Source organism: Carassius auratus, chromosome 32, assembly GCF_003368295.1.
Source record: "Carassius auratus strain Wakin chromosome 32, ASM336829v1, whole genome shotgun sequence".
Classification (NCBI taxonomy): domain Eukaryota; kingdom Metazoa; phylum Chordata; class Actinopteri; order Cypriniformes; family Cyprinidae; genus Carassius; species Carassius auratus.
The window spans coordinates 8,569,904-8,595,385 of NC_039274.1; the positions used below are offsets into that span (position 1 = coordinate 8,569,904).

The window sequence follows — 25,482 nt, forward strand, 5'->3', positions numbered from 1 at the left end:
GAGCAAAACCTAACCAAGCAATGGAGCAGGCGTGTAGTTCAGTCAAAACCATATCAGATGTAATTGAGTTCAAAGCTTCTATCAGATTTCAAAGGGGAAGCCTTCTGAGAGCTCCATCTGACATAATTTGGGTGAACCCAGCCAAAATACCAGAGGCTGCAGCATTTATTAAAAGGATATGGTGTGTGCAGCAATCTGAAAATCAAATCTACATGCAAAATCTCTGCTCTTCTGTGAACTCAATAGCCGCACTTCCACTGTCGAGCCAAAAGCGGGCTTGCTAGCGCATGCCAGGGCCAGTCATGTTTCCACTGTCACTTCCAGAGCTTGGACGGTGCTTCCTTGGGGCCAACGGCCCGGGTTTTTTGGCCTGACGAAAACCTTGGGTCAAAGCAGCCCAGCTGGGGCTAGAGGAGTGGTTATGAACAAAAGTGCAGTTTCTCCATGTGTGGAGAGCATCAGCACTGCGGATAATTCATAAGGCTAACAGCTATGACACCAACATTAAAAACTTTAAAGGAATAGAGCCCAACCGATATATCGTTTTGCCGATATTATCGGCCAATATGAGCCTCTTTTTTTTACATAACATATAATGCAGATTAAATGCTTGAAATGGTGTAATTAATTACTTAGTTTGTCCAGCAGAGTGTGCTCCATTGTTTAGTACTGGCGACCTGGATGAAACACTTTAAAGTTTAAGTCTATGGAAAACCACTGAAATTTTGAACGTCCATATCTCCATAACAGCTCGGAGAATTCGCACCAAATTCACGGGATCCCTTCAGCTCGAGGAACCCTCTGGAACACAATCGTAGTGTATGTCTAGAGGTCCTCTTTCAAATGAGACCACTCCGTGTCGACAGCCCCCTGGGTTCAGGAGCTATGGGTGGTTAAATTTGTGGTCCAGTGCCGACCGATCTAGCAATCCTGGGGGGGCACCGACGTGCGGAGAGTGGTGTTCGAGAGGGCTCCTCGAGCTGAAGGGATCCCCCAAATTTCTACACAAAAAATAACAGCCAATATATCAATATCTGCCTTTTTTTTTTACCCCCTGATATCAGTATCGGCCCCAAAAACACATATTGTTCGGGCTCTACAATGGAATGCCTTCATAACAATGGAGACCGCCAGCTTCATGTCTAAACACAGATGTGCCCTCTCATCAGGTACCAACAGCTTCTCACCATAGTCGTAAACAGCCATGAACACCACATATGTTTCACATAATGCCATGTGAAGATCTTTAAATATGATTCATCAGACATTTCCTTTTTGCAAATATTACGATACTTGATGAAATCCAGTTAAAAGGACATATTGATGGGAATTCTCACCTGAAGGCATCTCCAACCGTAACGATCTCCACTTCACTGTCCGTGGAGGTGACGTTGATCTCCTCGCTGGCAGGCACTGCAGGTGCAGGAGTCGCTTCAATCACAACCACATCCTCATCCAGGACACCTGAATGATAACATGGAAATTAAGCTCATCAATGCTAACATTCAACCAATAATGCACTTCAATCTACTTGCATAAAGCAAATACACCTGATTCAGAACAATTATGGAAACTGATACATGAAGATGAAGAGATATAACTGAGTCAACAAGAACTCATTTTACTTTTATGGTATATTTCTATTATACATGTTGATTATTTTTGTAGAATAGCCTAAATGAAACCATGATTTCAGGCCTCAGTGATTTACATTGCGTGTCTCACTTCAGCTGAACTTGCATCTGCACTGATACTAAGTTGCTCTTTTGGTTCACACGGCCTTCAACATGTTCTTTTGAGGAAATAACACTGAATAACCACTTTAATATACAATTCAAATATGTGAAAAGTGAAAGTTTAATTCATGATGGTTCTAAACCCCCAAGGTCCCTTTTTTGTAGTACTAATGATGAGATTTTTTCTTTAATATATGTTTTACTTAGAATTTTTAACCAATAAAATATCTGAGTGCTTGGCATAATTATAAAAACATATGTTTATTATAGAAAATTCCCATGGCCCCACAACCATAAATAAGTGGTTTGAAAAATAGACTGATGGATTGAAATTCCCATGGAATCCCCCCCAGAGAATCACTTGTTTAAATCAGATAAGAGCAGGTGTTATTTCATTTTGCACAGGGCAGATAGCCTATCTATCTCTGTTGTCCATTTACAGTAATTTTGGTCCAACCTCATGAAAGCATCAAGCGTTATACAGGAATTCAAGAAGAGTGACATCTGTATCTAATTGCATGAGATTTGTGGCCACTAAAAATCTTTAAATCACATATGATGACGTTTGCCACCACAAAAACATTCAAAACATGAATCAGTGAAGGGCTTCACTGGTAAAATGATTATTTTTGAAGTATAACCAACATACATCTATATTTAAAATGTCCAACAGAATCCCTGCAGGTTTTATGATGAGAAGGATGCATACACACACTACTATCAAAGAGATCAGTGGTCATCACCTGCTTCAATCATTTCTTTCATAGTGTTATCTGAGCTTCCCAAGTCTTCTGAAAGCTACACTTGGCCCCACTCAATCTAGAGCAGAAGCAATATCAACCTCAGTAGCTACAGCTGTTTAATTGAGGATGGTTTGGTTCAGCAATAGAGCCAACCAATGCTTCAGGCAGGCGCGTTTATGTATGCGCCGGGGAAGCTAAATGTAGGTCAAAGATATGCTTTGCAGTATGCTGGCACAGGCTTTTGTAGTACAATCGCTTGTCTCTTTTCTGATTGGCTCTCCTTCTTGACTTCTCATTCTTTCTTTTACTCAAGCTCTGCCTGGAGTTGGTGTCAAGAGGCCCAGGGTGTGTTCAAAATAAAGCTCACCAAGCATAGCTGGTTCATGTCTCAGGGTGCATAGAAAACTTCTATACAAGCTCCATTTTCTACAGAAAATGACATCCAGAAATACATAAATGAGACAACCTGAAAAACACTTATATGAATAACAGTAGTGCCATGATTTGGTTTTCAATAAAAGATCTAAATGTGACTTTACTTTGTGCGCCCATTCATGGTATCAGCTTTCCTGTCATAATTTCTAAACATCTATTAATAATGGCTTTTTTTTTTTTACAGCAGTCAGGCTCAAATTTTTGCTTCTCACATGCAGATCGTGGCACTAGTTAGCATGTACACCACTTGCACTTTACACTGAATGCAATGTTAAAACAAGTCTACTTCAGCACTGTAAGGTTGTTGTGTCGTACTATCTGTGTTAGGCATGTTTGTGCACTGAGGCAAGAGCTTGTGGCTCGGGAGATTCATCATCATTCTCTGGGGTGTGTTGTTAAGGTCGCTCTCCCACTGAGTGCTGCTGCTTAGCACCCTGCTCTTACACTGTTCCCCACACTGCCCACAAAAAATTATCACACTACCAAACATAGCTTCAATTTACAGAGGTAAACACACAACCATATTATTTCATGCGCAATATCATTCTTTTTTTTGAAAAAATTTTTTTTAGCTTAAACTAATGTCTATAACAATGAAAGATTGTTACCGTTCTGTGATAAAAGACTCAAAAGAAAAATAAAAAAAAAATAATATTCCGTCCGCTTAATAGGGGTGGTCTGGAATATGGGTTAAGTGTACTCTGGTACAGTTTGCTGCTGATATGAATGCAGTCATACCAAATCGTGGAAGTGAACTGCTATTTATGACATATTATTTGATAAAAATGTGTGCGTTTCACTCATTTTCATGATGAGCGTGACTGATGCGCTATAAGCAGACAGCTGAATTTCTGTTCACCTTCAGCGTTCTTTAGAGCATTTGCAAGACAGACATAAGTGCCATTAAACTGAAGCTTTGGAAACAACATGGTTCAAAACAGATATAAAAGTGAAGAGAGCAATGCTATGCATTTTGCCGCCTGTGTAGCGTTACACCCTTAGAAGTGATTTAACATTGCAAACCTGCAGGAAGGAATGAACTATGAAAACCTTTGAGATCTTCTCTGATCTTATCCACTCATTTCCAAAGAATCTCTCTGCTTTCCAACCTGATAACTCTTAATCAGATTTAGTGAGCTAACTCAAAAAACTGATATGAAACCTAATGTTTTTTATGTTAAAGATTAAGAAATTTGGCAGGAAATACATGACATTTGATTTCAAATGGAGGCTGCATGCAAAAAAGTCCTCCTAAAACATCACATTTAAGCAAAGAGAATAGAAAAATATACACGTCATAAGTTTGGGGTCAGAGAGCAGTTTAATTTTTGAAGAAATCTGAATTTATTTGATCAAAAATGTGTGACATGATTCTTCAATTATAATATGCTGATTTGGTGCTCAAAATGCATTTCTTACAATTATCAAAGTAAAAAAGAGTTGTGTTGTGATACAGGTTCTTTGGTGAACAAAAAAAACGTCCAACATCAGTGGATTGTTGTTTTAAGTGAACTGTGCAAGTATGAAAAGTATTCAATATTTATGTATTTTACTTTTCTTTTTCTTTTTTTAAATACAAAAATAATTTTCAGACTGTTCAGAAATGAAGAATAGCAAATGTTCTTGTTTAAACCAAAACAAGTACAACATGAACAAACAGTAAGTTCTTTTTGTCCTTTCCACAACTTCCTGTAAAAAAAAACAGCATGTAGTGATTAAAATAATAAAAAGCGATTTACCTGAGGCCACAGCCACAGTACTGGCTTGGCTGCTACTGCTGCTAACATCCACGTACAGCTCATCCTCTGCCTCAGTGGAGGAAGGGGAGGACGAGTCAGAGGTCAGCTCCTCACTGGAGCTGCTGGTACTATGGAGGAGGGCATACTTCTTCCGTGCAATCACCTCTCGCTTCTTCCTCTGCAGCAGTAATCGCTCCTTCTGCTTTGGAGTCCGCTGAGCCCCGCCTCCTGCCCCGCCTTTCACAAAACGCTTCCTGTGCAATGGCCTCCGTGAGCTGAGACATGGACGTTTCACATGATTGCTTTCTGGCTCAAGCCGTGCCCACTTATGTGACCTACTGGCACGAGTCCGGGCAGCTATTGACCGCATGCCTACTGCCGTGCCCGTCCCACCTCCTGCACTGCCCGTGGAGGCAGAACCAGGAGCCTTGAGCTGCTGTTGTCTAACCGTCATCGGCCTACCGTCCTCCTCTGAGCTAAGAGTGTCCGAGTCACCAAACCGAAGGCTGGAGGAGGGCGAAGAGGCACAGTCACTCAGCGAGGACTCTGGGATCCTCTCGTCTTCACTATGTGTCTCTAACAGCATGGGCCTGTGGTGGGGAGGAGTGAGGGTTGCCTCACTCACTGGTGCTTCCTTCAGAGAACAATACGATGGCCCAGGCTGCTGGAACTTGCGCTTTTTGCGTCCCGTCAACCCTCTTTCACAGTCTTTGCGACCTCCAGCATCTCGTGAAGGCCGATGTCTGGTCTCCGGACATAGCGGAGAAGGGAAATCACTTCCTACCTTTCCAATCACATCCATCTCAGCGGGGAAGCTCTTAGCCGTCTCCATGGGTTCAGGGTTAGCCAGAGGCCCCTTCAGGGGGTCCTGCTTACGTCGTACATCAGAGGGAATCTCACTCTTCATTGCGACTAACCCACGACAAAGTGCCGCTGAGGCTCGATACAACGAATCCTAGGGTTCCATTGGAGATCCAGCAATCACACAACTGGAAAAAACAGAGAAACAGGCAGAAAATTAGAATATTGTCCCTAAAATATAAGTAGTTATATGAACAATAGACCAAGACAAAGTTACATAAACAGTGCAACAGAAGGTTAAACAAAGGGTTGAAAAAAAAACATTCCTTATTTTTGTCAATGTTGAATACATTTGTGCCACTTAATATTTTTGTGAAAACCATAATACATTTTTTCAGGATTCTTTGAATAGAAAGTTGTTGTTTTTTTTTTTTTACTCTGTCACTTGTGATCACATTAATACATTTTGCTGAATAATAATTTCTCTCCCTCTTTATACCCACTACATAATATTGAGTTTTAATATTGCCACTTGGTTATCTGCCACTGCATGAAAATAACTAGTGGCTTATCGATACTGGCCACAGTTCTTTGTGAAACAGAAGGTGCGTATAGGAAAACAATCAGCCCTCTATGTTTCCAATGCAAAACCTAGGTCTCACTTTGTTGTGAACGTAGTTTTAGCAGCCATTTCTGGCCGAGCATGAGTCAGGCAGCTCTTGTCGTGCTGCAATAAAAGAAAGGAAATGGTGTCTAAAGAAAGGTCATCGCTTGCACCATGTAGACAGAAACGAGCAACTACATACATTTCAGGGAGTTGCTTAATACCTCCTGCAAAAGACTACAAAATAAATCTAACAAGCACAGGATAATGGTGCTAGGGGTCATTATTTCCCACCCTCATCTATTTTTCCTTTATCTTTGTGAAAACAACAAAGGAAAAGAACAACCCTCTTCTCTCACACAATGCGAGGCCTTATAGCAGACAGCTGTTTGTTGTTTTGCATATAATAGTATTCAATACAGGTTTAGCTATATGAAGAGTCCTTAAATGGTCCTTAAATAATACAGTTATTAGTGCTGAAGCAACATAATTAATTCCGTCTCAAATTAAGTTCCTGCTTGCTTGCATAATGGCTATTTATCCATCACTGGCCATAATTGTCACAGTGATTACCAACGTCCACAAAGAATCTTGCTCCTTTGATTATGAAAATCTAACAATTCAGCCATTTTATTCATTACCTCTTTAATGCTCATCTCACAACCATTATTCCCCCTTTAATCAAAATTTCTCCATGTTTCTGATTACTCTTCCATTCAGCAGAATCCCATCACCCTCCCTAATTAACATCTCGACACCCAGAGTGGCACCATGCCCCAAACGCCTTACGCTTCACAGCAACCAAGACAAGGCCCAGAGTTCCCTTACCTTTAAATTATGAAAGCAGTCATCTGTTTCACAGGGAATATAGTCTCTGTTTTTGAGTCCACTTTTCTGTCTGGTGGCAAAGAGCCCAAGTACTTTCCTTTATATAGAACTCCAAAGACGAAACATTCCAGAAGTCGATACTGCCACAGTTTGTGTGTGCTTCAGGATAGTATACTGACATTACATTAATCAGAAATAAAACTCACAAAGAAAGGACTGCCCTGAAAAATGTACAATGAAAAAAACAGTTCCATGAAATCAAACTGTTTTTATTATGTATTACGATGTATTATTTTAACTAAGTATTACATGTAGGGCTGGGCGATATATTGATAAGGATAATTATCACAATATAATTTTCCTCAAGACAATAACAAGAGTTTGAATAAAAAAAATTGTTTATGCACCAGAAGCAGAACGAAACGGCACTACTCATCTGAATCGCACCACACAGCATTTATTGGCTCAAAGTTCAATCGACAGCGCAGCGTGAGCTCACTAGAGCAGATGCATTTAATCGTGATAAATCTGTCACGTGACTAAACAGCTAAACAGTGCTGTGAGATCCAAAGTGAAGTGCTTGAATTTAGTGTTGAACAAAATGTCAGTATTCGGTACCGATACCAGTGAAAATCCACGGTCCTCGGTACCAAAGCAAAACACAAAAATATGCTAATTTAAAAAATAAATAACACAAACTAAAAATAAAACCAATGCCATTTTTATACTTATTTACATTTGTGTTTTAAGTTTTTCTACAAGTCATATAATTATGAAAAACAGTAAACAAGTTTCACCCAAAATTCATTCGTCTTTTAATTAATGAAATTTAAATATTTTATTTTGGGGTAAATAAAGAGGATTTGCTATCAAAATTAAAACATGGAAGAAATATTGTCTGAATTATTTCTTTAAAAGAAAATGGTTTTCTTTTTTTCTTTTTATTATTTTTGTTTTTATATTATTTTTTATTTTAGTTTTATAACAGTAGAAGCAGTATCCGATACACTCTACTAAATAATTGTAAAATTTCTAGCACAATGCCTTTATATAAAAATGAACTTATTTTGACTTAATTTTAAATTGACACTAGTTTTACTCAAATTAAATCGTAAAATGCTTGTGAAGTGACTCAGAACAGTTCTGGCGATGTTGTTTATGTATTTGTGTCCTAATTGAGAGTGCCATTCATTCATTCACATAGAGACGCGCAGAACATGCAAGATTCACATTTCAACCAACTTTTGCAGCTTAAGATTTACAGATACTGGTCCATATGGAGATTTGATTTGATTAATTTATGCTAACTTCCATGACTGTCCATATTAAAAATGTAAGTTTCATTTTCATGACTGGATTTTGAGATTGCGTCTGTGTTTTCTGCTTCACGGAAATCATAGCGCTGTATGCGTCAAGAACCGGGTTGACTGGGTACTCTGTACCACTGGTACTTAAAGAAACCTGGTACCATGACATTTAAAAAAATTTTGTACCGACTTGGTACCATGGTATTGAGGTGCTATTTGTGTGGTTTTAACTGTGGTTTACATGATCTGAAGGTATGCCACTATGGAAAACCAATGGTTAATTTTATTTGAATAAAACCAAAATAAACAGAATAATTGAATTTCACCATATAAAAATTTGATTCTTACATTTTAAATATGTTACTGTTTGATGATAAACATGAACTTAAATCTGCATCCAAAAATCAAGCAGTTTATGCAATTGATTCCTGTGATGGCAAATCTGAATTGAATTGATCATATTCTTATCAGTGTTCACACCCTTTGTGCTGATTATATTTTTTTACTTATATTTTACTTCTATTTCCCTGGAAACCGTGACGTTGTTTTAGGACTCTTTGAGGAATAGAAATTTCAAAAGAACATCATTTATTTGATTTGTTTGAATTTTATTGATTCCGTTTCTGCTTACCGATTCTGATTATTTTCAATTCCCAGTTTTGATTCCATAATGTGATTGAATAATGAAATAAAACATATCCTATGTCTCTTTTTTGTAAATCATTTATTGTAACTAAATACCATGAACAAAAATCAACAGGTAACGTACAAAAATTTGACTCTTAAAGAGATGTTTGAAAAATACAACTGCATGATTATGAAAAAATATATATTTTTTTCCTTCACTGTATAGAAATTAAATCTAAAAAAGATTTATAAATAAGAAACTTTTGCTGTATCAGAAAGGTTAAAAGTAAAAAAAAAAAAAAAAAAAGTTACCAAACAGACTTAAAGAATAAAACCTCTACAAAATGTCTTCCTTCAAAGTAAAAAAGTAAGGTAACCGCAGTCAAAATGTTTTACTGTTACTAAAGCAATATTGCTAATTAGGGATGCTCATTTCTATTAATTTTCCCAAACGACAACCGCCGCTCGTTAATCGATTATTAACCGTTAACTGATAAGATTATAATATTGAATTGGCATTAAATACAAATAAAATTGAGCGTATCTGTGACCCTTTAAAAAAATACAAAAAATTTTTGTTTTCATCAAAGGGTTTATTTTAACGTGCAAAATAGAATAAAATAATACAAATTAAATACAAAATAGGCCTACACTAAATATATATATTTTTAACTTAAATAATTAACAAATTAAGATGACAAAAAGAAAACACTCAATCCGTTTGAACGAAGCTTTCAAACCGGATTTTTTTCCGTTAGATTAAGATTTTTCGTTAAATAAAAATAACAGCCCTACCTCAAAACCTTGTCTAATTTTTTTGTAAAAAAAGCAACATATCAACATGATGTGGGGTCAGTCTGGAACGCAACCTGCTGACAGTTAGACCCGTGGCAGAAAACACCCTCTCCAATGGGACAGATTTTTCGGGAATACACAGGTAACGTCTCGCTAGAGTGGCCAGCTTCGGGAAGCGCCTTTCATTTGCTTTCCACCAGTCAAGAGGATTAATATCCAGAGAAGGAGGATCGTCTCTCATGTAGATGTCAACCTCTGCTTCTGGATAATCAGTGCGTTATCTCCTCAGATCGCTGTGCATCGCATCTTCTCCCTGATAACATGGAGGGCAGAGTTTGTTGCCCTTCATCACTCGAAGCTTGTGGGTGTTTGCTTCGTAAATGGTACTGCGTCGTACTTGTGCTACTGCTGTATTTTAATACGGCGCCGCATAATTTACAGGTAACTTCGTCGCCCTTTCTGTTAAAATAATCCCACACAGTGCTTCTTTTCGCTCGCTTCATTTTGCTTCCCTTGCTCAGAAAAAAAAAATCTGCAGGCATGTGTCACGGGTGTGGTTGAGCGTGCCGACGAGCTCCGTGAGTTAATAAATAAGCTATATAGTAGCCTAGGCTATTTTATTTTCTAAACCATGCAGCAAACTAAACAAAAAGAACCTTAAAAAAAAACGTTTAAACCGTTTAACTGATAGTATTAATCGGTCAAAATTTTTACTTTCGGTTAACGGTTAAACGGTCAATATCAGCATCCCTATAGCTAATCTTATCAAGACAACTAACTTTTATTATGACCCACATATATTGAACAATATCCAGTTTCACAAAAGCAGACCAAAAGAAATCCTCTCACAACCTTTTAATATAATCTCAAAAACAACAAACTGTGCCTAAAATGCTGTGAATTTATAAAAATGGTAAACATTTAGATAAACATTTTTATATAGACAAGCCACAAAAAACTAGGGATGGATGACGCAAAACTGACATTTTGACATGGTGTCGAGATCCCGTAGAGCAGATGCTTGGAATCACCGCTCCGAAGTGTGATTAACAGATGTGGAGTTAATGCAGCAGAACAGTTTATATATTTAAATCAAAATCTTTATATGTGGCAGGCATTGTGGCTTGATGTCTTTTAATAGTGTAAATTTTTTATGACCAAAATAATGTTGTCAAAATCATGGTTGTCAGAGATGTTAAAACACATTACAAGAACAGAACCATGAAAAACACAACTTTCAAATATTAATTCTAATTGTATACATGTTTCATCTCGGGATTCGAACCTAAAGTGACAGGTTCTGACAACATGCCAATCGTGCGCACACTAACCACTCCCCCCACCCACATTGTGGAATGATGAGCACAACATTTACATTGTAATTCATCAATTCACTTAAAGCCACGTTTACTAGACTTCTCGTTCCATTGCCTTCCATTCATACGTATGTGAAAGCGTCAGACAGGAAACACAAGACTGTGCAAAGATATTTTGCTTCAAAGTTCAAGTTTGTTAAACTCTGACCTGCAACTTCCCATCACGTGAATGCGTGAGACCAACAGAAGATCAAAACATCACAAAGTGACCTCTCAGTACAGAAATGAAGGAATTGCTAATTTTAGCACTTTTCATTTCATCGAGACTGTGTTCATCAACATCCCTGAGCTAGACCGCTCTCCCAGACTCCTCTGAGGCTGATCCTGTCATCCAGTGATGTACCACTGTGCCACGCAACAAAGTGCACCACAGCACTTCCATATGAGGCGGCCCCAGAGGGGCCCATTGCGGCAGGTCTCTTGACGCCAAGGTGGATACAGATTTTAGAAGATAGGGGATTATGGGGGACGGTTTTAATTCCTTCCCCAAGGATTGCTATGTATATCTATGTTGAGCAGCTCTGCCATAAGCAATAGCAGGACACACAGCCAGAATGTGGCAGAATAATTGTAAATATAACTTCAAAATCACCACACAGTGTTTTTTTTTGTTTGTTTTTGTTTTTTTAAAATGGCAATAATAATTAAAGTTACATCTGAGAGGCTAAAAAAGGACTGTTTTAGTGAGTTTTTGTTTTTTTTTGCATTTATTAATAGTAGACTCTCTCTTTACATCACGGAGGAGGGTGCACTGAGAATTTTTGTTTTTGTTTGTATTTTTAAGATTTTGTTTTTTGTCAAACTTCAGCAAAATAAATTATTTGAACACGTTATGTCATATCTAACATACAGCTGTTACTGGCAATCAACATAAAACAAGTACTCAAACAACACACAAAACATCAATATCATGTAATAAATATTCCTTATGAATAGATTTTAAATCATTTGATATTACATTATACGGTTCTCTAGGTCTAGGCAGTCTAATGTTACAGATCGATACTACTGCTTTTTGTGGGGTGTTTTCAGAAGTGATTTTTAATATTATTATTGTTTTTAGCTAAATATTCAGCTACATAGATACATCTGAATATAATAATGAAAAACATTTTTGACAACACACTTAAAAAGATGATGTGTGGTTCATCTCTGAAGCCAGTGTAATCTTACCGACCAAGACGATTGTAAATATTCAGCTGTACATATTTCCACAGGGGAAGTAAAACCTGCTGTTTTATTTCATGCTGAACTTCCCTTTTACAGCCCTGCATCATTAATTTAAACTATTCTACCATTTGAAAGAATTAACTAAAATATATCATCCAAACCACTGCGACAGCCTTTCCTTCAATGTGAAGGCCAGGAGTAAATATCCAAACAGAGATCAAGCCCAGAAAACAAGACACTAACAAGCCTAAAAACACAATATCCCTTCACCAGGCATGACGTCTTACACTTATTATTAATACATACTAATTAATCCTTTAAAGAGGCAGATGACATTATATTTTAATGAGACATTAAGACAAATGGCATAGCATTTTCATATCTGGATGAAATATGGAGATAACCACAACTGGGAGGAAAATAAGACACTGCCTCTTATTTTAAATTATGTACTTTTCCAAAACAGATGTTGGAAGAGCACAGTTGAAAGAGAAGATGTTGTGAACAAGCCATGGTGACATTAATAATCCGGTCTCTTTTATTTCAGATGCCACTGATTTTATGGGAGTCAACATCACATATGCCATACTCCCAAGAGGAGCCAGATTGAAAATGTTACTGGAAATGCACAGGCTGGAATCTGATCCAGCTGGCTGTTCAAGAGAGCAAGAAATGCTGACCAATTCCCTCTTAAAATGATGAGGCCAGCTTTCACATTTCCAATCAAATAACATCTGCTTCGATAACAATGCCATAAATCACAACACAAGGACAACGAGGGGGCTGATAAACAACAGAAAAGGAAAAGCACCGATGGCATGTTGATGTTGTCGTTCTCACTTTCTTCACCAAATCAGCCGACAAAGCTGGATATGATAAAACATACTAAAATAGACATCTAAGATGCATTTAAGCGATGGTGACAGCTCAAGTTGTGTATCAGTAGTCCACTGGGCCTGGATGGGACACACACACTATCTACTGAAACTGCTAGCGGCTGGCTATTAGCCTCTCCAGTTAGTCAAACAATAGCTTCAACCAACTGAAATGTAGCGTTAAAACAAACATAAACAGCACCACTTACCTCTGTACACGTCAGAAACTATCCCTCTAGGACTTAAGCCCCTTTCCAATGTACAATTTTCGTCGATAGAAGTAAAAAAAGTATTGGGGAAGCGCGTGAACGTCAGCGGAGGATTGTGTGAAACTGACAGTCACACAAACCCGAGAGAGCAGCGAGAGGCCCAGCGCTTTAGCCGCCCGCTAACTGACGGATACTTCGACGATTCCGCTTCACAGATATCAGGATACGCGCGCGAGTCACAATAACACACGTTCAACGTCACGGCGAGCTAAACGTACATAAAGAACATTTTATTTAGCGGTCATATGTGGCACGAATTCATCCCCGTTTGCCCTCGGGTGCGAGTCCCCATTCCTGCCGATCCGCGGCGTCCATTCGAGCGCTGCTATGTGTGTGTGTGTGTGTGTGTGTGTGTGAACAGCGCCGCTGCTGCGTGCGAGCAAGCGTTTCGACATTTTACGACATTCTCGTATCTTTGACGACTCTCGAGGACCACACATCATTACTTAAAGGCTAGTTGAAATTTAGAACGTAAATAACCCATGAATGATCATAATCGCAGACTACTGACTCTTCTGAATCTATATAGAGTTTAGTGCGGTTTGTGAGTCTTGGCTGGTTTACGTTACTGTTGTTATGTAATTGGTCCCCTCATGCTCTCCAGTGGCAGAACGTGGTAGCACCACTGATCTATAATGTAGATATTATATATATATATATATATATATATATATATATATATATATATATATATATATATATATATATATATATATATATATATATATATATATAGATAGATAGATAGATAGATAGATAGATAGATCATCAGTGGGTAGCATCATGTACATATTTCTGCTTTTATGGGTTTGTCGTTATATTCTTGCAAGCAACACTTCACAGAGTTACTCTTTTTGTTAAAAGCAATGTTGGTTTGGTGCCGATTTGTATTTATTTTTAAACCCTGGGGATAATTTGTGTACGATTTTCTCAGTAATTTACTATTAGCTTCCCCAGTGTTTCCAATCTTTTTATCCGCTCAGGGGGCGTCAAGTGAATTATTATTATTATTATTTTATTTTTTCAGTGTGCTCTGAACTGAGTCAACATTTTGGAACAAGTTGTGTAGATTTCTATTAAAAATAGAAAGAAAACAATGAACAAAAACGAATTTCAGAATGTAGAACCTTTTTTGATATAATCATCATCATGATTATTATTACAGATACAGTATATTGTCAATTTATTTATTTCTTATTTTCGGTCCATAAACGCAAATTATGCTTTTACTGTCTATGAAATTATATGAAGTTTTTTTTTTTTTTGTCTGATAGACTTTAATTATGTAATGTTCATGATGGGCATTAAAAATACTCTCAATGTTTAACTCCATATAAATGTTTTTTTTCTTATTATCTTATTACAATTTCAAATTTTCTGCATCTATCTGCAATAATCTACAGTATTCCAAAAATAATGGTAAAGCATCATATACATTTTCCTTCATGCTGCCAACCACTTAGCCTGACTTTTTAGGTTCAACCAATTATTTTAAAGGCCAGGACACCCCAAGCCGACCTCAAAGAACTAGCAGCGAATAAATCCGGCAGCGTCTGGACCAAAAATCTGTGCCTGAACACACCGCTCAGACTACAGCCGACTGGGGAAAAAGGGGGCAGTCGTGTGAATGACCAGTGCCCTCAATACCACGATGAGGCACCCAACCCCAAAAAACTCCTCATGCACCGCAGCATTAGCTTCCCACTGCTCTGTGTGTGTGTGTGTGTGTTTTCACTTATCACTGCTGTGTGTGTGCACTTGGATGCAGATGCACCAATTCCAAGTATGGGTCAACTATACTTGGCCACACATCATGTTCTTTCCTTTCTTTCCTTTTTCACTACACCTATACTGCATGTGTTTGGATTGTGGGGGAAACCAGAGCACCCGGAGGAAACCCACGCACATGCACAAACATGCAAACTCCACACAGAAAGGTATCCTGGCTCCGCTGAGACTCACACCAGGGACCTTCTTGCTGTGAGGCAACAGGCTTGCTAACCATTTTGAATATCAGTTATGTTGATAACTTTCTTAATTTTAAGCAGCTAATGTTGTTATGAAAATGAAGAGTTTGGTTCCAAAATGCTATAAATCCATTGTGATTAATCTGAGTATGAATTTGTTTTCTTTACCAAGAAAGTGGCAAGATGAAAAACGCTATTTTCTGTTTCCAACTTTCTTTAGGTTATAATAACATTAAAGAATTTGTATCCAGATTTTGATTTTCAAAGGTTTAATATAAAAACTAGGAGTGTAACGGCTAATTCTCTAAACTACAGTGAGTCCTTTTACATTAATATACACTATAAAGTTACAGTTAACAACAGAACCCAAACTTAAGTTTAATTACTATTTATTTTTTAAATATAACAAGCAACGTTCAATTTATAAAAATCTATGCAAACATGTAAATTGCACATAATGCAGTTTTTAAATAAACAGAATATCCGCTGAGAGCAGGCAGCGTGCGCTTTTTTGTGAGAGCTGCACCACACGGATATGTTTTCTGTGTTTCTTACCCTTTGATTTGAACAAAAAACAGCGCATCCTTGTGGCGCAGCTGATAAAGAAGAGCATACACTGCCTGCGTTCAGCGGATATTCTTCAAAATGCCAATACAGTACAGTGACTCAGAGGAGATGAATTGTTGAATAAATTTGTTATTTTTGTTTTATTCATGTACTGTACAAAAAGTATTCTTGTTGCTTCATAACATTACGTTTGAACCACTGATGGCAGATTGACTGTTCTGTTGATATCTTTCATATTTTTCATAATTTACTTGACAATCAGTGGGACAGTCACAAGCCTCCCGGTTTTCATCCAAAATATCTTGAATTGTGTTTCGAAGACAAACAAAGCTTTTACAGGTTTGGAACGATATGGGGGTAAGGGATTAATGACCAAATTTTTATTTTGGGGTGGAGTATCCCTTTAAGTGAACAAAACATAGAGTCAGGGCATGAAAAAAATGCACTTACGAGATTCTTTCATGAATCCATCATTTTTTTTAGCTTTTTATAATTGAGCTTTCTCATTATATAAATGACACACATGGTTGCTTTTGCTTTTATTGTGTTTTATTCATAGAATGTATAAAAACAGGTTTTATAACATGAGGATCTAAACCTTTGGATTCCAGCACTATCAAAAGACTCCAAGTGATTTTCCAAGTGTTTGTGACTTACTGAATGAGGAGGATAAGGATAAAATAAATAAAAATTCACCAAATAAAATATTTTAGAGCTTGGCATAACTAGAAAACAATTTTAATTAATTATAAAAATGTCACAATACATTACTTTTCTAGGTCGCGAATTAAAAAAAGAAAAAAATTAAATAGAAATATGTCAGGTTTTAGTTTTCACTTATTTTAATGCCAGTTTTAAGTCATAAGAACAACTGTTTTATTAAATGCTTTATTCAGTAGCAAACAATTGTTTCATATTCAAATTGTTTAATTGTAAAAATGTGTTAATCCTATAAAAAGAAAAAGTCCTTGACCAGCAGAGCCTATTATAAACACAATATAACCTATGACTACTTAAAACTAAAACAACTAAATAAAACAGTCAAACAACCTGTAAGTTCTTTGCCCTGTTTTACAGTGCCACCGTGAAACCGGATATGAAGAAAGACTGACAAGCGACCCTTTCGTTTTTAACCAATCGAAGTCGAGTATTCCCCGAGGCAGTGACCAATCAGAAAGAGCGGAGCGGTATTTGAATCCCCAGCAGGCCCTTTGTGTTGTGTACTGTACGGCTTGTTGTGAGTTGAGCTGGAAAAGGAACACTAAGCGAAGCTTAACGGTCCTTTTTTAAAAAAACGTTTTTAAGTTTTATTTAAACAAGATCTCTCCCGTATTCGCCATGGAAATGAATGCTCTGGTGAGTATGTGATGCAGAAACATGTTTTTGATTTTTCTGACGAAAGACTAAGTTAGCTAACGTAAGGTCAAAACAGCTTTAGGTTTCGCTAGCTTAAATTGCTAATAGTGGTGATGAAATGGCGTTTAGGAAGATTCCTTGAATTTTAACTACTTTTTCTCATACAGCGCAATGCAAACAATCCTGTTTTTATCGGTGGCAAAGGCGGGCCTGTAAACGGCGCAGCGAGGAGGCCTGTGTTTGGCGAATTGTCCAACTTTACACACAAACCCGTTCAGACTAAGGTGCGTGTCTTTATTTGCCGCTATGCAACGTGCGTATTTGAACAGCATGTTACATATCGCTCTTTCCTCTCTGCTTTTCAGAATGTGAAACCCGTGCTGTCTGTCAAACCAACTGCCCAGCCAGCTGTTGTTCAACCCAGACGTGCCCAGGTACAGCTCGAGATCCCCCAGGCTGCCCCAGCGCTGCCCCCTGCTCAAGCTGATGTGAGCATGAAGGAAGAAGAACTGTGTCAAGCCTTTTCCAACACTCTCTTTCCAGTCGAAGACATCGATGAAGGGGACGCTGACATGCCCCAGCTGTGTCCTGAATATGTGAAGGACATCTATGCGTATCTGCAAAGCCTTGAGGTACTTGCACGTTATAATGTAACATCTTCATTTGACCTTCATGCTTCCTACAGCTGCTGTTCTCTTGTTCCAGAGTAAGCAGTCCGTTCGTCCTCGTTACATGCGAGGTTATGATATCAATGGACGAATGCGCGCTCTCCTGGTTGACTGGCTGATTCAGGTGCACTCGAGATTTCAGCTCCTGCAGGAAACCTTGTACATGACTGTAGCCATCCTTGATCGCTTTCTCCAGGTACAAGTTATTCCAAAAGGAGTTGCGATTTTACAAGTTTCCATTTGTTAGTATTAGCGAGCATGAACTTCCCAATCTACTGTATACCAGCATTTATTTTGCAACACAATAGCATGCATGGGTTTAATGTGAAGGGGTTTTTTTTTTTTTGTTTTTTTTTTTTTGTTTCCTCTTTCAGGTCCAGCCTGTGACCCGTAAAAAGCTTCAGCTAGTGGGTGTTACCGCAATGCTGATTGCTTGTAAATACGAGGAAATGTACGTGCCGATGGTTGGGGATTTTGCCTACATTGCAGATGGTGCCTTCACAAAAGCCCAGATCCGAGAGATGGAGATGCTGATTCTCAGTGAGCTGAACTTTGAGCTCGGACGTCCTCTGCCCCTGCACTTTCTGCGGAGGGCTTCAAAGGCTGGGAATGTAAGTTCAGGTGTTATGATCCCTGATTTGGTTTGGCAGATTTGTTAGCTTCAGATGTTGATCTCTTTGTCTTATGTTTACCTTTTCAGGCGGATGCTGAGAAGCATACACTGGCAAAATATTTCCTTGAACTGATGCTACTTGACTATGACATGGTCCACTTTAACCCTTCGGAGACCGCAGCTGCTGCTCTGTGCCTCTCACAGCTTGTGCTTGATGGACAAAAATGGGTAAGTTTCTTTTTTGTTTCTCTATCTGACCCCATCCCTCAATTTCTAATTTTAGTCTTTGTCTTTAAGTCACCAACCCAGCAACACTACTCTACATATGATGAGACCCACCTGAAGCCTATCATGCAGCATATTGCCAAAAATGTGGTTATGGTCAATGAAGGGCTCTCAAAGCATGTGGTAAGCACTTTAATACTTGGGCATGGGGGTTTGGTTCTACTGAATGTTCTGATGTTCATCTTTTACAGACGGTGAGAAAGAAATACTCCAGCAGTAGACTCATGAAGATCAGCCTTCTTCCCCAGTTGAAGTCCTCTCTTGTGAAGGATCTGGCTGCTCCCCTGCTGTCCAGATCTTGAGAATTGGGAATGGACACTAAAACCTGCACTTTATTTTGTTTCCGCCATATTGGGAGATGGACCGCTGCTTTTTAAACTGATGTACATATTGGATCATCTGTATAAATACTTGTTTCTACTTTTTATAAAGATTAAATTTTTAACCTGAGGGTTTAAATTGTTTTTTACTGTTTATTAAAAGTCCTGGAGCTGTTTTTGCTGTACTCTTAGTGGACACATTGAAGCTGGAATTCATTAAAATCCAAAGATTTAATACAACTTTCTGGCTTGTGTTGCTTCCAAGGCCATGTCCACAAGTACATGGGTATTTTTATGTGGGTGTGTTTTGTTTTTTTAGAAGTCTTCCACTAAAGCATGCCAACAAGTTGGTGATTGTTCTCAACTGTAAAGCCATGTTGGCCAATCAGAAGCCTGATAAAGTTTCCAGTGGGTAGAGATCAGAGCCGTAGAGAGAGTAATAATGTGCTGATCCTGTCTTCTGATGCATGGAAATATCACTGCAGTTTAAATTTAGACCGTTTTAACAGTTTTCATTGTTTGCACAATGATACATTCAGCATTATTCTGAGATCATGAACTTCAAAAGCATAAAACCTGGTTTTCAAGAGCCATAGTGCATTTTATACATTAGGGTTTCTCTAAACAAGAAATGCAATGACATGTAAAATGGTCCTTAGCAGCAAAACATTCCCCACTAAAACCATTGATCTGGACATGACTTGATGAAATTAAAAAAAAAAAAAACTTAATTTACAAATAAAATCTATCCATTTCAAAAGCAAAATAAAAAAGCTTGTTCCCACATAAAATGGCTACTTCATCTCTTCAAGTGAATTAAGATCACCTTAAATATCAATGACAGATGAATAAACCACATCAGAAATAAACAGCAGAATGCTATAATATAAATACAATAAATAGTTTTGATCAGTGCCCTGGAGAAGTTTCGTGTCCCACCAGCATCTGCCCTCATGGCCCCAAGTGACACCAGAACACAGAGCTTATGAGGAGTATGACCACAGCCATAGCACACCTCGCTATTTCCTTCTTTCTCCCTGCTTTTTTTTTTGTCCTTCTTCATCTAACAAGTCCGCAGAGGTTCAAGTCCGGTGCCCTCTTTAAAGGCAGAAGAGCTTAGATCCTAGTCACATAGTTGTTTGGGAAAAGGCCTTGTTTACCTCTCAGCCTCCCTGTCCACCATCCAGAGACATCTAGACATAAACATTAATGGTCAGATATCATAATTACTATGTTCTGTCACAATGCAAACATTTATATTACGTAAAACAAGCATTTTGAACCCTCTAACCTTCTTTAACGATGTCAATGATGTCATCTGCGTTGAAACTGAGCTCGTCTGTGTCTTGGGCGTCGTAGGCATAAAGAGCTTTACACTGAGGTCCCTGGGGCTTCGGTTTGGGGGCTGGTTTGGGACGGCCACCTCCTGGAGCGGGCCTGTCTGTGGACTGTCTGTGGGCCCTTGGAGAAAAGCACAGAGGACATGAACTGATGGAGTTGCATGTGATGTTTCTAACACTGCAGCAACCACAGGGACATGCTTCTACGAGTGCAGGTAAGTATGAAGTCAACTAGGCTCTTAAAGCACCATATAGCTGCTGTTATAGGGTTAGCCGTCTGATTCTATGGTGTTAGTTCATGTGTTCACCACTAGATGGCGACAGGTTCACATTCATCGTGTACAAATACACTTCTTCATTCAGTCTATCCTCCACCTTACTTTAAAGCCCAGATTTGTTTTTATTTTTATTTTTTCAGCTGTTGCGATGGAAGGTAATTTGTTAGCCCTTCAGTTTTCATGATGCTCGGCCCTCATCATGACTACAACAGGGAAAATGTTAGAAAATGCCCAACCCAAAGTCCCTAAACTTGGTGAAGTTCAAGGAAAAAACAGTCTCTCATATAATTAGATATTCACAATCTGAACTCTATTCAATAACATAAACTACCGTTCAAAAGTTCGAGGTCGAGTAAGATTTATTTTATTTTATATTTCTGTTCAACAAGAACACATTGAATTGATCAAAAGAGACAGTAAACACTGTCCATGTTACAAAGAAATCCTAGTTTAATCAAATGCTGTCCTTTAATCACAGTTTTCACAAAAAATATTAAACATCAAAACTGTTTTCAACACTGAGAACAATAAACGCTTCTTGAATACCATATCAGCATATTAGAATGATTTCTTGAAGGATCACGTGACACTGAAGACTGGAGTAATGGCCATTAAATAAGATATCTACAAATAAAAAGAGTCCCTTCTAAACGCAATTCTGCTGTTTTTATTTTAATTTTGATCAAATAAAGGCATACCGCTAAACTTCTGAACAGTAGTGTAAAATGTATCAAATGTGATAAGGAAATGGAAATCCAAAATGAGAGCGAGAGGATACAATAGTTTATTTGAAGTTGGGCATCTCTGGTATTGATCTATTGCTATTCCACAACCACTGAACCACAACCACTGCCACCTAACAGAAACTACACACATGCTCAGACTCACATTCCTCCATTGTCAGATGGTTGTTGATTTCTGCTACGGTAAAGAGATACATGCATGTTACATTCAAATGCAGTTCACTGTTTTGTTTGCATGGATAATGTCTGGGGATCAGTTCCAGCAATGCGTCTAGCAATTAGCTAAATGTTTATCTTCAATAAAACATGTGTTGTTAGCTATTTCATTTCAGTTGTGTGTGTGTGCATGCTGTGTGCTCTCACCCTGCGGCCCCTTGGTCTGGTACTTTGAGGAAATCCAGGTTGGTTTGCTGGGGTGCACGTCTGCTACCTCTGTCCTTGAGCTGACTGACATTAGTAGGCAGGAATGGACGGTCTGTGTTTCCAGATGTTGGCCTCGGATTGCTGTGATGTTGCGAATTTCTCTGATTGGCAGTGTGATTTGCGTTCTTTAGCCCTCCATTCTGGTGAGCAACTGCTGGGAGACACACAAGCTTAAGAACTTTTCAACAAATGTGCATTGACTGAGGTCATGAGAAGATTAGGAAAGTCAATGTCAGAGGGTTTCTGTACCTGGAGGGCCGGGTGCGACTCGTGTTGGGGTGTGGTGGTGCGTCCTGGACATGCTGGGAAAGCTTTGAGTGATGTCCTTCTTAGTTGGACCTGAATGATTGAATTTGGGTTCGGGAGATCTTGTATGAATAACAAATAACATTCATTTAAATGATATTAAATGAATTTCTCGAGTCATCACTCACGTGAATTTTTGGGCAAACCCGGTCCAATGCTGACCTGCAGCATTTTGTTTGAGGGTCGCAGCACGGCTACATCCCCTTGACCTTGGTTGAACTGCACTTGTCTGGACCCTCCGGCGTTCCAGGGTCCCCATCCTTCCTTCTTCAGTTTCATTTCAAGCCTGCAAGTCCAATCACAGACATTCATTAGTGTACAGTGGCCCAAATAAGTATAATGTATAAGCTTGAATATCACTGCATTAAATATTAAAGCAAATGTTGTTTATTAAAACAAAAGAAAAGAAGAATGAAGAAAACTAAACGAAATGGAAACAATTATTTCGAATCTAAAGATAATGTCTTCATCTTTTCCCTTCTTAATTAATTATAAAGTCATGGCTTTGCTGTAACTGAAGCTGCATGTGAAATATATTTCAGCCTACGTGGTGCTAAATTTGAGAGGTAGTTTCTTCTGTGTTCTCTCTTCATATCGTTGTGCCAGTAAACTGATGAACTCCGTCTTGAAAACACACTCCAGCAGGCTGTCATACTCCTCCTCGTGCAGGATCATGAAGTCATCCTGCATTGTGCTGGAGGGGAGATACATGTTTGTTAAAGACCTGCAATAGCCACATTTGTTTGATCATTCAACATGAGAACAGTCTTTTATTTCAGATTGCACGCGTTGAGGCACTTTTGGGGGCTTCCATAGACACACGTTGTCGGGTCACAAAAATAGCCAATGATACGGTGACTGTTGAAGTTTGCACTGTATCTGGGACACATACAGAGATGCCCTGCTTCACCTAATAAACTTAAGTCCATTCTAATGAGTTTTTTAAAAGGTGTACTTTCCCTTTCTAACAACACCTGGTTCACATTATTGACAACTCCAAAACCAAAATATGCAAGGTTGTCGGGGGCTGGTACCTCATCCTGGGTCCTTATTTGTCAGATCAGTAATCTAGGTTCCTTTGAGAGAGCACTGGATGTTTGATCGTTTCCAGGGAACACAAAAACAACAACAATTTTTTTTTTAATGAGACCTAAGTTTTGTATATAACAGATTTCGATTCAACAGATTCAACATGTGTTAAGTAACACAGCGCAGACGATGGCTCTAACAACCAGACTGGGCCTTTGATGTCTGGACAGATGCAGGTGGTTATGCAAGGCATTTTCGGGACTGCATACAGGCTCTGTTTTACAAATGGAAGAGAAGTTGCAGCCATTTGGCTCCTTGTGACCTAATATACAGGTTTTTACAGTTCCTATTTAAATGACTGAAAAAGTGTGCTGTTTCACCTTGTTGTAACTTGCCATTACCTTTAAATGAACTGACTGAGCTTGTGCGCTGACGTACCTTAAAGAAACAGCCATTATCTTCTCTACGTCAATTCTGCGCTTCAGGACCTCTTTCACCATCCCTTTCTCTGGCCCCTGCTTCACTTTTTCTCTTCCAATCAGGTAGACGGATTTAGGGGTGAGGATCAGGTCTCTCTTGATGCTCTGAACACAAAAATACAGCTTAAGTCACCTTTACAGTATACAGCATACAGTATAGATGTTGCATGTCAGCTTGGCAAAATTTGACAACTTTTTCAGAAGAATCTGTGTGTTAATTTTGATAACCTCACCTTAAACCGCCTGTCGAATTTATTGACTTTGTCTGCAAAATCGATCTTCTCCCTCTTGCCCACAAACTGCCTGAGCTCAGGCCGGTCATCCATACCTAGGTAATCACCCACAAAGTTCCTGTTCAAGCTGTGCCTTCTTCTCTCCTTCCTGTTCAGCAGCAGATCAGAGGCTGGATGTGGATAGAATCAATGTGCAGTGTTATTTTCAAAAAGCTTTAGTTCTTATGCCATGTCCTGCCATTTACCAAAAAAAAAAAAAAAAAAAAAAGTATGCTTGAAAATAAATATGAGACGTGATTTGTGAAGAAAACAATGAGAATTGATACAAAAAAACCTGAAAATAATTCAATGTATGTGATATAAAATGTTTTGCATTTTCATCAAATTTCCAATTTGAGGTTAATCATTTGAGATTTGCATTTATTTGATCAAAAATACAGTAAAAACTAATATTTTGAAATATTATTACAATGTAAAATAAATATTTTCTATTTTAATATGTTTTAAAATTTTAAAATTAAAATTTCAGCAGCCATTATTCTAGTCTTCAATGTCACGTTCCCACACATTTTTATTTATTTATACATTTTTAACAAAGGTATAATCATTTTAATAATAATACTTTTGAATCAACCCAAACTTTTGTTTATGTCAACATTTAGACATTATTATTAGCTATTAAATACTTGTGGCAGTTTGAATAAAGTTTTAATAAAGTGTTTTTATTCTAATGGCCTGAAAGGGTGCTTATCTGAACAAACACCCAAACAAGGCATTTTTTTTTTGTCTTTGTGTGTCTATTATTACTTTTAAATATAATGACAATAATTCCGCTGAAAGCAGCAGTTGAGGTCAGACTCCAAAGATATACAGGGGAAAACCACTGAATTCCTCTTTTAACTGTGACGCATTCTACCATCTCGTAATGTTTTTGTCTTTGTATGTAAAATTTGAAATCATCTTGAGGGTTGAACTCACCCTCCTCTCTCATTTGAACATATTTCTTGCGTGCGCAATATTTCCTCCAGGCTGTCTGAATGGCTCGGGCATAACCATCAAATTTGCGCTCTCTGGTCTCCTCCAGCAGGAAGAGCTGTGAACAGAATATAAGGCAGGTTGTGTAAATGAATCAATAAAAGGGGCTCATAAATTCACAGTAGACTAAACATCAGATCCTATCATTATCACAAAGTTCTGGCCCTGACTCTCTCTCTCTCACACACACAGCTACCACAGGATAAGAAATTATCAAAAACTAAAACTAAAACTTGCACAAACCTCCCGTTGATAATGATTGTAGTGTTATTGCTAACTGATAAACAGCATTTTTTATACTAATTGTGCTGTTTTGTTCAAATAAATGAAAAAAGAAACTCTGTTCATCAAAGAATCTTAGAAAAAAATATCTTGGTTTACCGCCCCCCCCCCCCCCAAGAAATAAATAAAAATACAACATTAAGCAGCCCAACTGTGAAAAAGCAGAAAAATCTGCTTTGCCATAACATGAATAAATATATTATAAAATAGAAAATAGCTATGTTAAATAATGATATAATGTAATACTGCATTT

At 38.1% G+C, this 25,482-nt stretch overlaps 3 protein-coding genes across 8 annotated transcripts in view; 1 reads left to right on the plus strand and 2 right to left on the minus strand.

Moving 5' to 3' along the window:
* The window catches only part of LOC113051527 (E3 ubiquitin-protein ligase Arkadia-like), a 37,788-nt gene extending 24,155 nt beyond the window's left edge, over window positions 1-13,633 (minus strand). For 2 of the 5 annotated variants that reach the window (XM_026215358.1, XM_026215357.1), the window contains exons 1-3: window positions 13,246-13,631; window positions 4,654-5,642; window positions 1,338-1,464 (exon numbers count right to left, since the gene is read on the minus strand). In XM_026215358.1, the coding sequence (XP_026071143.1) occupies window positions 1,338-1,464; window positions 4,654-5,560 (1,034 nt within the window). In that variant the 5' untranslated portion in view covers window positions 5,561-5,642; window positions 13,246-13,631. Of the gene's footprint in view, window positions 1-1,337; window positions 1,465-4,653; window positions 5,643-13,245 lie in introns of all 5 variants that reach the window. The other 3 variants (XM_026215355.1, XM_026215354.1, XM_026215359.1) reach the window with 2 other exon arrangements.
* A 2,770-nt stretch (window positions 13,634-16,403) lies between these two features.
* On the plus strand, window positions 16,404-19,793 carry LOC113051529 (G2/mitotic-specific cyclin-B2-like). Of its 2 annotated transcripts, XM_026215362.1 has the most exons (8): window positions 17,178-17,195; window positions 17,363-17,479; window positions 17,561-17,827; window positions 17,901-18,059; window positions 18,238-18,474; window positions 18,564-18,704; window positions 18,774-18,884; window positions 18,953-19,063. In XM_026215362.1, the coding sequence occupies exons 1-8, from the start codon at window positions 17,178-17,180 to the stop codon at window positions 19,061-19,063; spliced, it is 1,161 nt and encodes a 386-aa protein (XP_026071147.1). The 2 variants fall into 2 exon arrangements, with proteins under 2 accessions (XP_026071146.1, XP_026071147.1); XM_026215361.1 differs by having other exon boundaries at window positions 16,404-17,195; window positions 18,564-18,884; window positions 18,953-19,793.
* A 61-nt stretch (window positions 19,794-19,854) lies between these two features.
* The window catches only part of LOC113051528 (unconventional myosin-Ie-like), a 42,060-nt gene continuing 36,432 nt past the window's right edge, over window positions 19,855-25,482 (minus strand). Inside the window, 10 exon segments of the mRNA XM_026215360.1 lie at window positions 19,855-20,274; window positions 20,373-20,542; window positions 21,588-21,620; window positions 21,806-22,019; window positions 22,115-22,204; window positions 22,300-22,457; window positions 22,719-22,865; window positions 23,639-23,784; window positions 23,913-24,082; window positions 24,891-25,005. Coding sequence (XP_026071145.1) covers window positions 20,198-20,274; window positions 20,373-20,542; window positions 21,588-21,620; window positions 21,806-22,019; window positions 22,115-22,204; window positions 22,300-22,457; window positions 22,719-22,865; window positions 23,639-23,784; window positions 23,913-24,082; window positions 24,891-25,005 — 1,320 coding nt within the window. The 3' untranslated portion in view covers window positions 19,855-20,197.

What these genes read in the sequence shown, in the direction of transcription:
- LOC113051529 (XM_026215361.1), top strand. An exon ending in TCCTTGATCGCTTTCTCCAG is followed by an intron (nt 18,060 to 18,237) that starts GTACAAGTTATT and finishes TTCCTCTTTCAG; the next exon opens with GTCCAGCCTGTGACCCGTAA. An exon ending in AAGGGCTCTCAAAGCATGTG is followed by an intron (nt 18,885 to 18,952) that starts GTAAGCACTTTA and finishes CATCTTTTACAG; the next exon opens with ACGGTGAGAAAGAAATACTC.